Source organism: Rhipicephalus sanguineus, chromosome 4 (assembly GCF_013339695.2).
Source record: "Rhipicephalus sanguineus isolate Rsan-2018 chromosome 4, BIME_Rsan_1.4, whole genome shotgun sequence".
NCBI classification, from domain to species: domain Eukaryota; kingdom Metazoa; phylum Arthropoda; class Arachnida; order Ixodida; family Ixodidae; genus Rhipicephalus; species Rhipicephalus sanguineus.
The window spans coordinates 108,194,498-108,210,438 of NC_051179.1; the positions used below are offsets into that span (position 1 = coordinate 108,194,498).

Genomic DNA, 15,941 nt, shown 5'->3' on the forward strand with positions numbered 1-15,941 from the left:
TGAGCAAAGCTGAATGGGGTGGCTGTGGTGTTTATCACTGGGTTTATCACGGAACCATTCTACTCTGTGATAGTGGATGGCCAGCGAAGCTGTGTACCACACGGCACAGAGGTGACACTGAATTTTGATTAAAGCTACAGAAAGGCAAAGAATTTTCATGACAGGTACAGAAAGGTACAGAAAGTCCTTTATGAATTTAGCATATGCCCCTTTAAAATTTTCCATTTGAGCAGCACGCGTCTTTTTTGCCGCAACATGCGTCATCTTGTCTGGCTTGCCACACGTGCTTGGCGTTTCGTGAACAATCTCGAGGAGCCATTTGAGCAGCATGCGTCTTTTTGCCGTATTCTCAGTTTCGCGACACTTTAGTTGACCAGTGGTGAGTTGTGCGGTTTGCCCAGTCTATGTGGCGCATATGTTTTTGCCCATGGACGACTTCTTCTAGAGGGCTCGGCTCGCGGGCCCGGCCCGCGAGCCGAGCCCGCGGGCCGGGCTCGGGCGGGCCGGGCTCGGGCGGGCCGACGTATTTCCACCTCGGGCCCGAGCCGGGCTCGGGCTACTTGGAGTTTTATCGGGCCGGGCTCAGGCCCGGCGCAAAGCCCGACTCAAGCCCAAAATACAGAGAATGAGCGGGGATTGTTTACCAGCAGGCATACAGTGCCTTTTCCGCGACCGCCCTTTACCGATTTTCGTTTCCATTCGCTACTTTAAACAAAAGGGGAGCAGGTAAAGCACTGCCTCTGTTGCACAGCGACAGAGAAGTAACACCACCTGAGCTAGTGACGGCGCCACGCGACTGTTTGCGTTAGATTTAAGGTCAAATGCCATATGAGTGAAAATGCACGCGACAGCGTCCCGACGTAGATCGATTTTGGAAATATTACCGTGAAATTTAAAAAGTACACCCAAATTTAACCTGATCATCTGAGCATTACATCAGCAAACTTCCCAGTCTTAGTTTGGCGTTGTAGATAGGATGAGTATGAAAAAGAACCTGCCTTCGTGCAAGCTGACGCTTGCATGGCCATACCCCATACACGTGACGGCTTTGGCGAGCGAACTCCATTGTTGCTGGCATAAGGCCGTCTACTTGTATAGCAACAGTGCCGCGCTATCGCAGGTATGCAATGCAAATAAAATATTTGTTGCATGTTGGTACGTAAAACATTTACCGTTGTCTCGCAGTATTTTTTATATGCCCGTGCATAATTATTACGTTTTTTGTTGGTGTACAGCTGATGTGCTTGGTGCGCAGCGAACCTTCAAAAAGCAGGGCCGGGCTGGGCCGGGTCTGGGATTGTGTTTTTGAACGCCGGGCCGTGCCGGGCGGGCTCGCAGGCCTTTGCTGTCGGGCTCGGGCGGGCCTTCGACAAAGTAAGCGGGCCCGGGCCGGGCTCGTAAACACGGCCCGTGCACAGCTCTAACTTCTTCATTTTTAGTGGAGCAGTGGGGGCTAGAGGGGCTTTTTCCATATCTGTGGCAAATTACCTGCGTTAGGGACGTCATGCCTAGGGACATCAGTTTCACCTTACCCTCCCCGTATGTTCACTCACATATCTACCCTGACCTCATTAGTCCCCATTGCTCATTATGTAGGGAAATGGTCACTCTCTCCCACATTCTCTAGAAGTGCAGGGAAGACCCTTCCCCACCTACTCTCCTGGTCACTCTTTCCCTTGTGGCGTGGGAAAAAAATACATTCTTCCAACAACCCAGAGGTCCAGCTTTGTGCCATAAATAGAGCCGGGGAGGTGGCTGACAGGCATGGTCTGGTAGACTACCCCGTTAACATGACTCTAGGGTAAACAAAAGTTTTTGCTTCTTCTTCTTCACCTCGGTATGTACAGCTCCGCCATAAAACACATGACAACTTGACAAGCCGACTCACTTTCCAAAGACACTGTGGAGGTCCTTGGGTGGAGTCTTCGCTGGCAGGTTCTTGACTAGAATGACCGTCTTGCTGCGCTCGGTGGCTGGCCGGCTGAACGCATCCAGCACCACGCCGTTGCTCTCGAGGAATTCTCGTGTCTCGGCCACCACCTGGGTCTCGCCCAGGGCCATGCGCACGGCCACGCTCTCACCTGTTTCCTGCAGATCAGAAAAATGGGAAGAGCCGCCGGATGACGAACACAAAACAGGCACAAAAGAAAAAGAAAAGAGAAAGCCTTCAGGCTGACAAAAACTTTCACTTGTAAAAAGCTTGTGAACAGTCACTAGCTGGCAATGCACGAATCATTGCTCCAGGCATTGTATAACCCATTCCCGGAGCTTTAGCAATCGTAGAATGATCCCCAATCTATTCAACAAGGACAATTCACAAACTCTAACAGGTTTTGTAAGCATTTGGAAGTGCTTTAAGTTATGCCCAATATTAACCAATGCCTGTCAAGATGTCTAGCCAGGAGTGAGTGAACAATGGTGCAAATCCCTTTGTTAGATGCAAACTGCCATTCCTCAGGAGGTGTGCCAAGCACAGTGGCATGTGCCAGCATGCAGTGGCAATCATATGTGTACCGTGGGCTTCAATTAGGCTTCGGACAGCAATCAGACCTTAATCAGGTATTTATGCAACACACTTTCTGTATGCACCCACCAAAAGCAAACTTAAAAGAGCAGATGCCTGCTCATGTGCATACAGTCAACTGCCGATTTTTCGGACTCCCTAGGGACCGCGAAATCGTCCGAAAAATCGGGCAGTCCGAAAAAACAAATTCATGCTTTTTTTATTCTGCTCAAGTGGTCAAATCGCCACAGCCGCATCCGAAATAGCTTTAGTGCCTCCCAGTACAATTATCAGGCATTTTGGTGCGTGCCCGAGCTCTCGCAAATACATTCGGTACCTGCCGCGAACCCCGCTTAACTACGTACGTGCCAACCGCCACTTTTGCATCTCGTGATGAGCGCCGCTGATAACAGCAAAGCGCAGAATAGATTACGGCTATTTCGCATGAAGCGTTTGTAAACGATGACGTGGAACATAAAGACTGTGGCGGAAGCACGGACGACTCGTCCGGCTTTCCCCGATGCGTGTGCGCATGTAAAAATGCGCACACACATCGCCGAATCGCTGCCGATACGCAGCATTTGCTGCTGTGTCAAGCCGATCGTTTCTAGTTGTATGCAGCACATCGCCAACTAAGCTGACGCCGTCACTTTACTGTTGCTGTATCGTACGCACGCATTTATCATGAAAGGGTTCGTGATGCGCACTTAGTTCCTGACCGCACACGGGAGCAGCAATGGCGAGCTGGTTTCGTCCGCGAAGGCAACGTGTCTATGCGGCGCACTTAGCGGTCTTGCACAAAGAGGCAGCAGGAATGGCGGCGCGGTGCATTTGGGTTCTCGCCTATTAAATGCGTGCAGTACGCATGCAACTGCGCTAGGCCGGGTGCACTACCGAGCAGTTAACTGAAGGTGCCTATCATAAGGGTTGTCAGCGATTAAGCCGTACTAGTACGTTTGCCAGCTGCCGCCATCACGCCTTCGTGCATTTCCGCTGCTTATCCGTAACATCGCCGCACGGCGCCGCGATAGCGGCCCCTTTGAATTTCTGGTCTGCTTCACCCCACAATGCTTTGGCATTGCGGCAAAGCTGACTTTCGGACTCTGCTACTGTCTCAAACAGATCGACTCGCGAAAACGCTGGTTCGAACTTAAGAGATGATAGACGCGGCAGAAGTGGGGGCTTCAAATAATGCCTTTCAAACCTGCAATTTAGGCAGAAAGTCCGAAAAATCGGACGCGGAATAGCTTCAGCGTCCGAAATTTTGGACGTTCTAATACATTAAAGTCTATGGGGCTGGTGACGGTGCCGCGAAAGCGTCCAAATTTTCGAGCATGTCCGGAAAATCGGGCGTCCGAAAAATCGGCAGTTGACTGTATAGCCTGCCCCCCTACCAATTCCTTTGAACAGCGACTGCAGACTGAAATGGAAAAACGAAATAAAATACATACACTGCATGTTTTCCATGTTTCCACTAACATTGGAGAGTGACGAAAAAGTTTTTACCAACTTAAAAAGATTTTGTTGACCCCCCTAAGACAAAGCAAGGAGGAGTGACGATAAAATAAAATATAAAGATTGTACGTATTATTTAATAAATTAACCACTATGTTGAGAATTATCACACATAGGTACGCATAAATTTGCACCCCACAGACACGAGAAGAGAACAGCGGAGCACAAATTTCAAAACTGTATGAAGCTTTAACACTGTGAACCCCGACTCTTACGGTGCCAAGCAGTTCTTGCTTAGAGGTGGCGTAACGCTCAGCCATGACGTCAGCTAGCGCATTGGCTCCTAAGAAGAGGGTGTTCCAATTGTGGCTCCTGAAACAGATTAAAGGGAAACGAATAAGCCTCCACTCAGCGCAGTACAATATGACAGAAACTTAATACTGATTACACGATTCACTGGTCATGACATGAATAATGCAAAATACCTGTCGTGTACATCATGAAACCCTTTCTCTCAGTTACATGTGGCACATACCCGTAAACCAGAGTTCATGTTATGCGGGTATGTGCCACAGGTCATACAGAGTCTCAACGAACACAGTAACCGCGAACACACTCATTGACATGCGAGGAAAGTGATAATAATAATAATTGTGTGGGTTTTATGTCCCAATACCACGATATGATATGAGAGACGCCGTAGCGAATGGCTCTGGAAATTTTGACCATCGGGTATTCTTTAACGTGTACCAAGATCACACAGAATACGGCCATCTAGCATTTTGCCTCCATCGAAATGCGACCGCCGCAGCCAGGATCGAACCCGTGACCTTCGGGTCAGCAGCCGAGCACCTTAACCGCTACACCACCGCGGCGGACGAAAGGAAAGTGAGGAAACTGAAGACAGAACACCCTCCAATGCTTCCTCCAATAAACCTGCTGAGAGAACCAGGCCTCTCATCATTACCAGTGACTTCAACATTGATTTATCAAGACACAACAACGCTTGGTCCTTTACTGTGTGAGAGATGGCTTGGATGTGGACAAGGCATCAAAAGACGTCTCTGCCACGTCCACGGCAGGAGGCATCATAGATCATTTCATCGTAAGAGGCATCCAGGATTTCCACCAGCTGCACTATACCTCGCACTTCACTACACTTGATCACTACACGTGATCACAAAAGGATCCGATTAACAAGTCTGGTCCAGCTGCTGGTGCTCACTGATCACGGTGATGATGACCTTGTTCAAGAACTGTCAAGAACCCCTTGCACACGTACACACAGGTTCGTAAAACGTGCGTGCGTTCTCCGTCTGAACAGACAAGCATAAGCGTAACAACTGTAACTGTGACTGTAATGTACGTGCACTGTGCCTGTGTGTGCCACTAGGCTGTGTATATACCGTATAAACGCGTGTAAGGGCCGCACCCCGTTTTTTTGAAGTGCATATTCTAAAAAAAAAAAATCCACGTAAGGGCCGCACCCACACTTTCCTCAACCAATACGTATTTAAAATGCGCGCGCGCGCGTAAGCTTCTAGGCGTAGTCGATGGCGCAAGGAAACGCACCCATCATCATCGTCACCAGAGTATATATATATATATATTTTTTGGATTTTATTCGTGTTAAGATGTTCGTGAAGTGGGCTAAAAATTTTAACTATTTTATTAGTATTCATAGACCCGCCAACTAAAGGTTAAAGCAGGATTTTATCTTTAGCTTCTCACATCTCTATACAAACGCGCTATCGGCGCTATCCATATCGGCATTAGCATCACCAACTTTGGCATGGCTAGGGTGGCTAGAATGGGGAGGTGTGAAAAGCGAGCCGTGTTTCCCTTGCCCGAAGGTGCCGCGTTGCGCGATCCCTCCGCTAGGTCGAAATATAGCGCGACAGTCGGAGGCGCTGCCTGCTCGCATGGGGGATGAGGGAGACGGCAGTGTAAGCCGCTTATTGCGACGGAAGCTTGTCAGCTTCGTTGGCGTGCACGTGATTTTACAAGTTCCCTGTGTTAGTGTTCCTTGTACAAACGTGAAGAAAAAAAAAACAACTCAGCGACCATATTAACGGATTCGCGCAAACGCACGGAGACAAAGAAGATATACACAAGGACCGTATTTTGTGCCAGGCGCTACAATTCGGTGCGCAGAACATGTGCGGAGAAAGTGTCACTTTCCCGTGCGCCGGCATGCAGACAGATTAGCAGTTTGGAAGCGGGCAATCCTAAAGGCCGACAGCGATACAGCGATAGTTCGGCCATCTGTGAAAAAAACATTTTGACACAAGGTAAATGTACTGAACCCGTTCAAATGCTGCAAAGGCTTCTGCGTGCGTCTGTGACAAGCACGGGCAAGTGACAAATGAATTAATCTGAACGTTTTATTTTCTTCTTCTGTTATATTTTATTTATTATACTTTCATCGACTATAAAGAGCAACGCAGCGATGCTCACCTTGTGTATTTAATCGCGGGCTACGCAGTTACAAAATGCATTCTGCTATCGGTCTGCACACACTGCAAAAATGCGTGCATCGTGCTAATAGAAAGCACTGCATGACAGCTGCAAAGTCAGATAACTAGCAAATGGGATATTTGAGGACTGCTGTATCCATCAAAGTTACTATACAACTTGACACAGATATACAGTAGAACCCCGCTGTTACGTTCCTCACTGCTGCGTTTTCCCGGCTGTTACATCGTTTTCCGCCGGTCCCGGCATAGCTCCCATAGGATACAATGTATTGGGAACCCCGCTGTTACGTCGTAACTGTCGGACCGTTCCCGTATGATACGTCGCGAAGTGCGCTCGGAGCCGACCGAGTGACTACCAAAGAGAGCGGCCATGGTGCATTTTCACGCAGCCTGGCCTCGTTTGACCGTAATATTAGCCGCATGAGAGGCGCAAGCAACAGAATCTTTCAATTGATGCAAACAAAAGCATGGCCTTCGAGATTCAAATTGCAAAGATGGCGTCTATGACGTAACTGCTCGCGAAAGCAAGGCCTTCGAGATTGGCATTTACTATTGACAAAAGCATAGCCTTTGAGATTTGCATTGCACAAACATGGCGTGTATGACGTAATTGCTTGCGAAAGCAAGGCCTTCGAGATTGGCATTCACTTCTGCCATCGCGTTGGCGTACTCATCATCATCGTTATTTGTCGGAGAGCGGGAGGAGTTCGAGCTGGTTGGAGCTTGCATGGTCATGCGTGCGGTTCGTGGTCGGACTCGCCGCGCCGGTCGTGATTGCGTGTGCTTAGTTCTTTCATGCCTACAGCTGTTGGTTTTAAAAAAATCACATACGTTGATTACATTTCTGTGGATGAGGCCGTCGTAAGCTCCGCGTTTCTATCCATCGACTAGATCGCGGCTGAGCGCGCCAATTTTCGTGCTGCTCGTAAGAATTGAAATAAAATTCTGTACCACTAAATATTTTGCCGTTTTTCCTGTTTTTTGGCTCTTACGTTTCCCGTCTCTTACGTTTATTTCCTACGGTCCCTTCAAAAACGTATCAGCGGGGTTCTACTGTATATGTAAAGCAGTCTGACACTTGTGTTCAGCACAGTATGCTTCCATTCAAAGATAGTAGGCAGCTTGTTGCAGCTCTGTAAGGAGCGTGTTGTAGAAATTGGCTACGTCGATCATGTGAAGAATTGACAATATCACTGGTCAAATACTTTTGCATCACGATCGAGGGTTCATTTTCCTTTGAAGGGGCTCAACCAGGCATAAAGCGAGGACAAATTTTAAAAAATGAATACATGCGCATCACCTACAAGAGTATCCAGCAGTGTATTGCTCACAAAATGATGCTAATTTAATTTTGTTGAAGCCATGAGACTAATTGCTGCCTCAATTTCTATTCAAATTTGAGCATACTGGCTCCGTGACGGCGCGACCTTGAGTTTAATGCAAATTCAGCATTGAGTAAATGGCAAGAAACAAATGGACAAGGCAAGGCGCACTCTCGAGGTATATTTAGTAATACGAGTAACTACAATGTATGAAAGGTTATCGCGTGATAATGTTAGAAAACGTCGTCAAAGATATAACGCTCCTGCAGGAAGAAGCTTTTTCTTTTGCTCCGTAAATGTGTAGATAAATCTCATGAAGATGAAGATAATTTTGCCTTCATCAAACACGTAAACATTGGTTCATTCGAAATAACACTCATCGAAGAATGGTTTCATTATGGAGGCTCGAATTATGCCTGGTTGTTGGCTGCCGAAAGCTTCGCACTAATGCCGTGATCCTTGAGTGATACATAAGTGTATTGGCAATTCGTAAAAAATGTTTATGTTTATAAAGCTCTTTCACTGGCGAAAATCTAGCAACGACCGGCACGAGTGCATGGTCGTTGGCAGGGGGCATTTCCCCCGCCTCCCTGAAGCCACACCAGCATTCCCCCACTCCACCATACGCGATGCAGCACGGGTTTGCACCCCTGAAGACAAAATTATGCCGACGCCCATGCGCGAGTGCATTACCACAGCGCAAGCTGGCAGCGCCTCCGACTACAGCGCCACCGCTGCGGGATCGCGAATGGGGGCCAACTTAGAGCGGCCGGTTTTCACACCTCCCAATTCTAGCCACCCTAGCATGGCGTTCGCGTTGTTCGGTTTGTGCAGTTCAGCCAGCCATTTGCTGTAGTTTTCTGCACTGTTCGATGACCTTCGTGCTAGCTTGTTTTCTACACGACGTTCACGTTTTGGCAAGATGGGCAAGTACCTGAATAGCTACACTGCTGGCTATAAGTTGAGGGTGATAGAGTATGCTCTCGAGCATGGGAAACGTGCCGCCGGCAGAAAATTCGACGTTGACGAGAAGTGTGTTCGACGTTGGTGTGCTCAAAAAGAAGCCTTGCGAAACACCAACAGCACTAAGCGCGCTTTCCGAGGAGAGCAGTGCAAGTTTCCCGATTTGGAAGAAGACTTGCTCCGCTATGTGACTGAAGTGCGGAATGGTCTTGCACTCACAACGGACATGCTGCGTGTAAAGGGACTAGCCTTGGCGACTGTACTTGGGTGGATCCTATCTGCGTGGAGCTCGGTGTCGACGGACGTTGTGTCCCGAAGTTTTAAAGTCGCCGGGATATCTAACAGCTTGGATGGCACGGAAGATGACTGCTTGTGGGGTGACGGCGCTTCGCAGCACACCATCTCATCTCGGACTCCAAGTCTGAGGACTCGCCGAGTGACGAAGATTGAGCACGTATGTCGCAAGAAATCTCGTTTACTGCAATAAACGCTTTTCGTTCGCTAACTGGTGCGTTTTTACTTAAAAAAAAAAATGTCGCGTGTATGGGCCGCACCCTGAAAATTGGCCCTCATTTCTTGAAAAAAAAGTGCGGCCCTTACACGCGTTTTTACGGTATCTAGGGAAACTTTCCTGAATGAAGCTTGGTTGCGAGTAACGCCTGTCCTGTGCATCTGTGTCCCTTCTTTGTCCTGTTTGGATTCGTGCTATCCAGTATTGAAGAATATGAGCACTACACATCAGCTTACCACGTCTGGTGTTGGTAAAACCCATGTTGCTGTTGCCATTGTTATGCAACTGTAAACAACTGGTTATATAATAGATATGAGACTCTTTAACATATGAGTGTGCGTATGCCACTTCTATATTTCTCCAGCATCATTCCATAACGTTTCGCTCAATGTGAAAAATTACGCCACAGTCACCATCCCGTGCATGCTTCGCATAACATTGATTCCCACAGTACGTGGGATCTGCCAAATTTTTTTTGCATCCATAGAGATTTTTCGTTCACGGACGATGATGATTTTTCGCTCACAACCAAACATGCCGGCACCGACACCGGAATTTCTGCGACACGGGCTCTTTAACGCTATCGCGCTAAAAATTTTAGGCTCCCAGTTGCGCTTTCAAGGCATCAATAAGGCAAAGATAAATTAAATTAAAACTTTCCATACATCAAACTTGTTCCACTAGATCGTTTCTGCAATTTTTTTATTTATGTAATCGTGCCAGTACTTCAGGAGCAATCCACAAAACATACCTGCCACTGGACTTCTTCAGCTCTTCTTCTTTTTTATCCTTGTAAGACTTGGCCTCTGCGCAGCACAACAGAGAAAAAAAGAGGTGAGTGAGGAAGCGAACTTAAATGGCATAACAGATATGAGCCATACGGCATGCTGCATGCATTCTGTCCTTATTTACAATACTCATCATAACGTGCTGCTGAGCCAACCGGCCTATCGAGGCTGCGGGCACTTCCAGGAAACACAACGGCCAAGCGAGGAGACCGCGAGGATCATGTCATGTCGCCATCTCATTCTCCTTGCTTGCCTTACAGTGTTTTTCGGTGTTGCTTCTGGTCATATCTACTTCACATTTGCAACCACCAACAGTCTAAACTGCTGTTCTCCACTATCAAATTAATTTCACTCGTCTTTTCTTTGTGCCCTAAAACCTCGACTCCTTTGCCCAATAGCTGCCCCTGCTCACAAGTTTAAATATGAGCCTCTGAGTGAGATACACTCAAACCTCATTATAAGAAAGTCACATCTGCCACGAAAATAACTTCATTATTAAAAAATTCGTTACAAATGTTTCTTTTTAACATTGTAGCTATGACAAGACTATTATTCATTTACTTCGTTATAACCGATAATTCATCATATCCGTGTTCGTTATATTGAGGTTTGAATGTACAACAGACAAGTGAACTGCTAAATTATTATATTTTTTGACTGATAAGTGATGAAAAATCCTTGGAACACAGGCTGCAGCGACACCCTGTGTTGTCAAGGATTTTTAATCTGTCCAAGGTTCCATCTTCCCCTGAACTTCTACCTTATTTGGACTTGACCAATAAGTGTAGCAAACCAATGGACCACCTAACAGATGTAGCCCTGCGAGTTAGAAACGTACATGCCTGTATTCCTCAATACAGTGTCTACACAGCTGCTAATAAGCTGACCTGTGCCTTCGCCCTCCTCTTCCTCAGACTTCTTGGCCTTGGCTGGCAACAGATGGAGAAGCCGACCCTGTTCAGAGGTAGCAGTTCAAGAGAGGGAGACAAGATCAGAAGAAATCAATTTTCGTTAGTTACAACCACACTATAGTATTTAGAAAATGAGCAATCAGACTGGTAGAGCACAGTGGAAACAATATCTACACCTTCCACATTATGCATTCATAGCTTCACTGACCACCATAGCCCTCCTCCTGTTAACTTTCCTGAGAAAGTATGTACAAGATGGCAGTGTTAGCCATGATCAACATTCCCGTGGCTAGTCCTTTACATACGCACAACAAATTAGTCATACATAGACTGTTACCAAGAATGTGTGTGTAGACAGTTAGCCAGGTTGCTCAGAGCTATGGCCACTGCCTCCACCTGCCGCAAGTTGACTTTCTGTTCGCTTTCAATTCCATTTTTCTTATTCTTTTTTTACTTTAATTAATTGCAGCTATTCATTTGCCCCATGTACTTGGTGGGTTCGTCTTTTGTTTCCTGTGCAGTATTATTGTGAATAAACACTTAGAAAAGCATGAAAGCGTGGGAAGAACATGCAACTCAACCTGTCAGTAGAGAAAAGTGAGCTAGTAAGCCGATGCACCATTTTTTGAAATGTGAAACAAAAATAAAGAAAAAAACAGCAACATAGTTAGAAGTACTTAGTCAGTGTTATTTCAAAAAGAAATACAGACACAGACTTTGCATCCTCAATATAAATCACTGCTCTAATGCATGAACTGTCTGAAGTCACACAACACAAACATTAGATAAGAGTTTTTACTCAGAGTGACGCATGTTGTGTCACCGTGATACATAAGGCCCACAGGTTATGCACAATCTGTCTGCATAACAGTGTCTGTGACCCGTCACGGTGGTCTAGCGGTTATGGTGCTGACCCGCAAGTTGTGGAATTGAATTCCGGCCGCGAAGGCTGCATTTTCGATGGAGGCGAAAATGCTTGAGGCCCGTGTACTTAGATTTAGGTGCACGTTAATGAACACCAGGTGGTCAAAATTTCCAAAGCACTCCACTACAGTGTCCCTCATAATCATATCATGGTTGCGGCACGTTAAACCCCAGCAATTATCATTATTAACAGTGTCTATGCTATGGGATCAACATACTATACCACCATGACGTACTGCATGCGAACCAATCAATGAAGTAGCCTGCAAGGGCATTACACCCCATGACGCCTTATCTTCGCCAATATCAGTTTCAGAGCTACGACTTTTTAAACTGAAGAAATGAAGAAAACCTTTTCACAGCCACACTGTTCATCTGAGTGCAATATGAGGCAATATGACAGTTTTGGTGCAGTTTGATGAAGTGAATCACAGCGGTACTAACACTCTTTGTTCCAGTTAGCGCAGCCATTCCATCCTTGATTCAGCAGTGAAACTGTCCACTATAACACTATGACTTAGGCACCCTAACAACCCGTGGCTATATAGTGCATTAAGTGGCTAATGTTCAATGGAAAGAAGCATGCCCACTCAAGTTCTGCCTGCGGTATTGCTAGCGAATATACCACTCGTAGTTTCCTTCGCCTCTGTCACACAAGTGCCACCCATTTCTCACCTGAAGCATCTGGCCATCCAGTTCGGTGAAGGCCCGGATTGCGTGCTCGGGAAAGAGGAAGCTGACAAAGGCAAATCCCTTTGGCTTGCGCGTAACCCGATCAATGGACAAGTGTACTTCTTCCAGAGGACCTATGAGACGACAAGGACGCAGGAAAAAGAAACTGCATATTGTCCAGCGACTGTAGACTCTAATTTATGTTCGCACTGAGCTCCTCAATCATCAGTACAACAAAACGCCCAAGACTCAAGTGCCTTCAGACCATGTGCCGGCACTGAGGCCTAGCAACAACAGACAGGATGTCCAACACTCAACAAAAGGTTGTCGGGGCATCCAAGGGCCAAGCCAGTCTAAGAGATGCTGGTGCATGAAATGCTACTTTCATTATTGTAAATTTAAACCTCAACATAACGAAGATGGTAAAATTGACAATTTACTCTGTTATATTGAAATTAAACCTTTTATGCAAAGTACAGTCATCAACTGATTATTCTTTTTATTGTGTGGAATGTGCAGCAAGAAATGTCTGCATAATAGGGTTCATGTCAATTTCAAAGAAGTCAGTTTTGTTGAATGTGGTAGCTAGTCGCCATTTAAGCTTTAACGCTGTGTCACCAAAGTCCTCATCAAGCGGCTGTACGGCACGTGGAAAGCCAAAAGAAATGCAGGTCCAATGCAATGGGAATCAGTGTCAGTGAAACCATCATGCACAATCTGCCACTGCAGCTTGCCATCAATGCTTTAGGTATTGCCCAGAGTGGTATGACACTGCTCTTCACTCAGTCCAATGAACGTGCAATATTGCAATCCATTGGGTGGCCGCTACAAATGCAGAAGGGCTTCGGTTCAAAATCGTATGCATGTGAGGTGATGACCTCAATTACGGCACTCTTGTATGGTGACTGTGTTTTCAATTTCGTGACATCGCACACGTGTGCATTACGTCTGAAAAATCGACCAAGATCCAATATGGTGTAACAAATTTTGGTCGCCACTATGCATTGGCTCAAAAGAAACATCATAAGTCGGTTTACTTACAGAACACCCACACAATTTTATGAAGTTGGCAGCAGTACAGCAGATAATTGCGAGCAGCTAAAAAATTTTGGTTGGCTGCTTAAAAACCCACTGTAGCTGCGCACTCAGCAAAAAACCTTTTACTTGCAGTAAAAGATACAGTAAGTTCCTGTTACTCTTGCTGAGAATTTGCCCTTTTATTCAGCAAGTCCTGGGCACCTTCATTGAACTTCAGAATTATGGAGATGAGCTTAGGGATGCTTTTTCTCCCAGATAGATATCGCTAGCAAGATACTAACCTTCAGACCATTTGTTGACATTCGGTGTGACATTCGTTTCCCGAGCGAATGAGACTGCTTGCATCATTAGTAAAAGGCTGTTGAATTGAGTGCTACCATCTCTATGTGACTTGCCACATGGTGACCACAGGAAATTTACCGACGATTACGATACTGCCTAACGCGAATTCTGAGCACAGCTTTGTGTTGGGGCAATGCCAACTGTGTTTGAAGTTTCTGGCTATCCATAGTTGTAGCAATGTAACATTCATTACATATAGCCACAGAAACTGTCAGCGGTCGCGTGCTTCGCACACCACTCTGTGCATTGCAGGCGTCGCAAACCAAGCGAAACGCCGACAGCCCCGTTACGACAAGCGAAGCCAGCAGCAGTGCACGTGCCAGCCCTGCATGCGCATGAGCTCCGACCAAGGGGCCAGCGCGTGTGATGGAGGAAGAAAACGAGGTTAGAGATCAGCGCTCGTGATATCGACAGACTCCGCGTTCGCTCTCTTTTGTCCTTGGTTCGCTCTATCGGTTACGACAACCGCGACACCGCTCAACGCAGGAATGGGCACCTGAGAGCTGCACTCTAAAAGGGGAAATTGGGTGCCGGTGCAAGGGAGGCACAGAGCCAAATAAGGAACTACAATGCTGTGTACACTGTGCGATACCAGCGGTGCCAACAGTGCACTAGGGTGCTCGCATGCTCTTGTTCTCCACCACAACGGCGGCGAGGCGAGAACACGCAGTGCATCCTTGCATTCGCAGCCGCTATTAGAAAAGATCTCTCGTGCTAAGTCAGCTACTCTCCCGCATGCCGTACATGATTTGAAAAATACATTGAAAAACCAGCATGTAACTGAAACATTTGACTATTGATACCAGAATAAGTTTGAATTGATTGCCTCTGTCTACTGTTGCAGCAGCAGTGACCCTGCGTTATACTGAAACTGCGGATAAATGCATCTCATTGTACTGAGGCTAAAAATACGTAGTGCTCTAGAACACAAAGTCATAAAAAGGGAAATATATCGGTTATATCTGAATGTAAAAAGGTTATATCAGGAATTTCATTATATTCCCGCTAGCACTGAACAAGTTTCAAGACAGTGGTTCATAAAAGCAGAAACAATAAGTATAAAGCAATAACTGAGTTGTACCGTATTTTTTGAAGAGTTCCTCCAGCTCTTCTTCAGTGATTGTGTAGGACAGGTTTCGAATAAAAATGCGCCCAGTCTGCAATAAGCAAGAAAACAGTTTGAACTTAAGGCATCTTTTGGTGGTCTAAAAATTCCATCAAAACACATAGACGACGTCTTTAATACCCAAAGCTTATCAAGTTTAACACCTGAAGCTAATCAAATTATATGCACATAATTTTTGTCATGCATTTGCATTCATTTATATTATTTTAAAACAGAACTTTGACTGTCAGGCCTTATGTAATGAGATACCAGTTATCATAATTTACTGAGTTTACATCAAGCATATATTACATTTTCTGTACTAAACCCTGCAGTGGTCAAGGAATGAGCTGGTAGAACGGATACATATTGAGCCAAAATACAGAATTTCCCCTAATTTTTAGGCACTGGTATAACTGTTTCTGGAAGGGCAACATTACTTTGGAGATAATGGGTTACATTCTTAGTTAATTACAAAACAGTGACACAGTAGAATCTTGGTGATATGAACCCGGCTGATACAAATTCGCAAAATTATCCGGCCGAATTTCATTATGTCCAATGGGTCATAATTCGGATGTCCCGAACACATTTCCGTGTAGCGATGGGCGGTACGAACTCGGTTACTGAAACCGACAAGCGACGGCTGACAGCAGCGTGCTCCGGAATATCCGGAAGTATGTGCACGGCCAGTGCACATGGATTGAAAATGGAACTACCATTCGCTGCAACCGCTGCACACAAAAACACAGTTGCCATCGATGTGATCATCGATAGTGACTACGCAGCTTCGAAGGTATATGGCTAACGCAGCGGTAGATTAAAGCGAACAAAGTCGTAAAAAGGCACAAAGCATATTGGTGTTCCTGTCGTTCGCTTATGACTATGGTGGAGCCTAGGTCGGCACTTAGTTTTAAGTTGGCCTCAGGC

At 46.2% G+C, this 15,941-nt stretch overlaps 1 protein-coding gene across 1 annotated transcript in view; it reads right to left on the reverse strand.

Annotated features, from left to right (window-relative positions):
* The window catches only part of LOC119390538 (probable RNA-binding protein 19), a 104,330-nt gene that overhangs the window by 70,225 nt on the left and 18,164 nt on the right, over nt 1–15,941 (reverse strand). Inside the window, 6 exon segments of the mRNA XM_037658148.1 lie at nt 1,889–2,088; nt 4,234–4,330; nt 9,983–10,037; nt 10,907–10,973; nt 12,530–12,660; nt 14,988–15,063. Coding sequence (XP_037514076.1) covers nt 1,889–2,088; nt 4,234–4,330; nt 9,983–10,037; nt 10,907–10,973; nt 12,530–12,660; nt 14,988–15,063 — 626 coding nt within the window.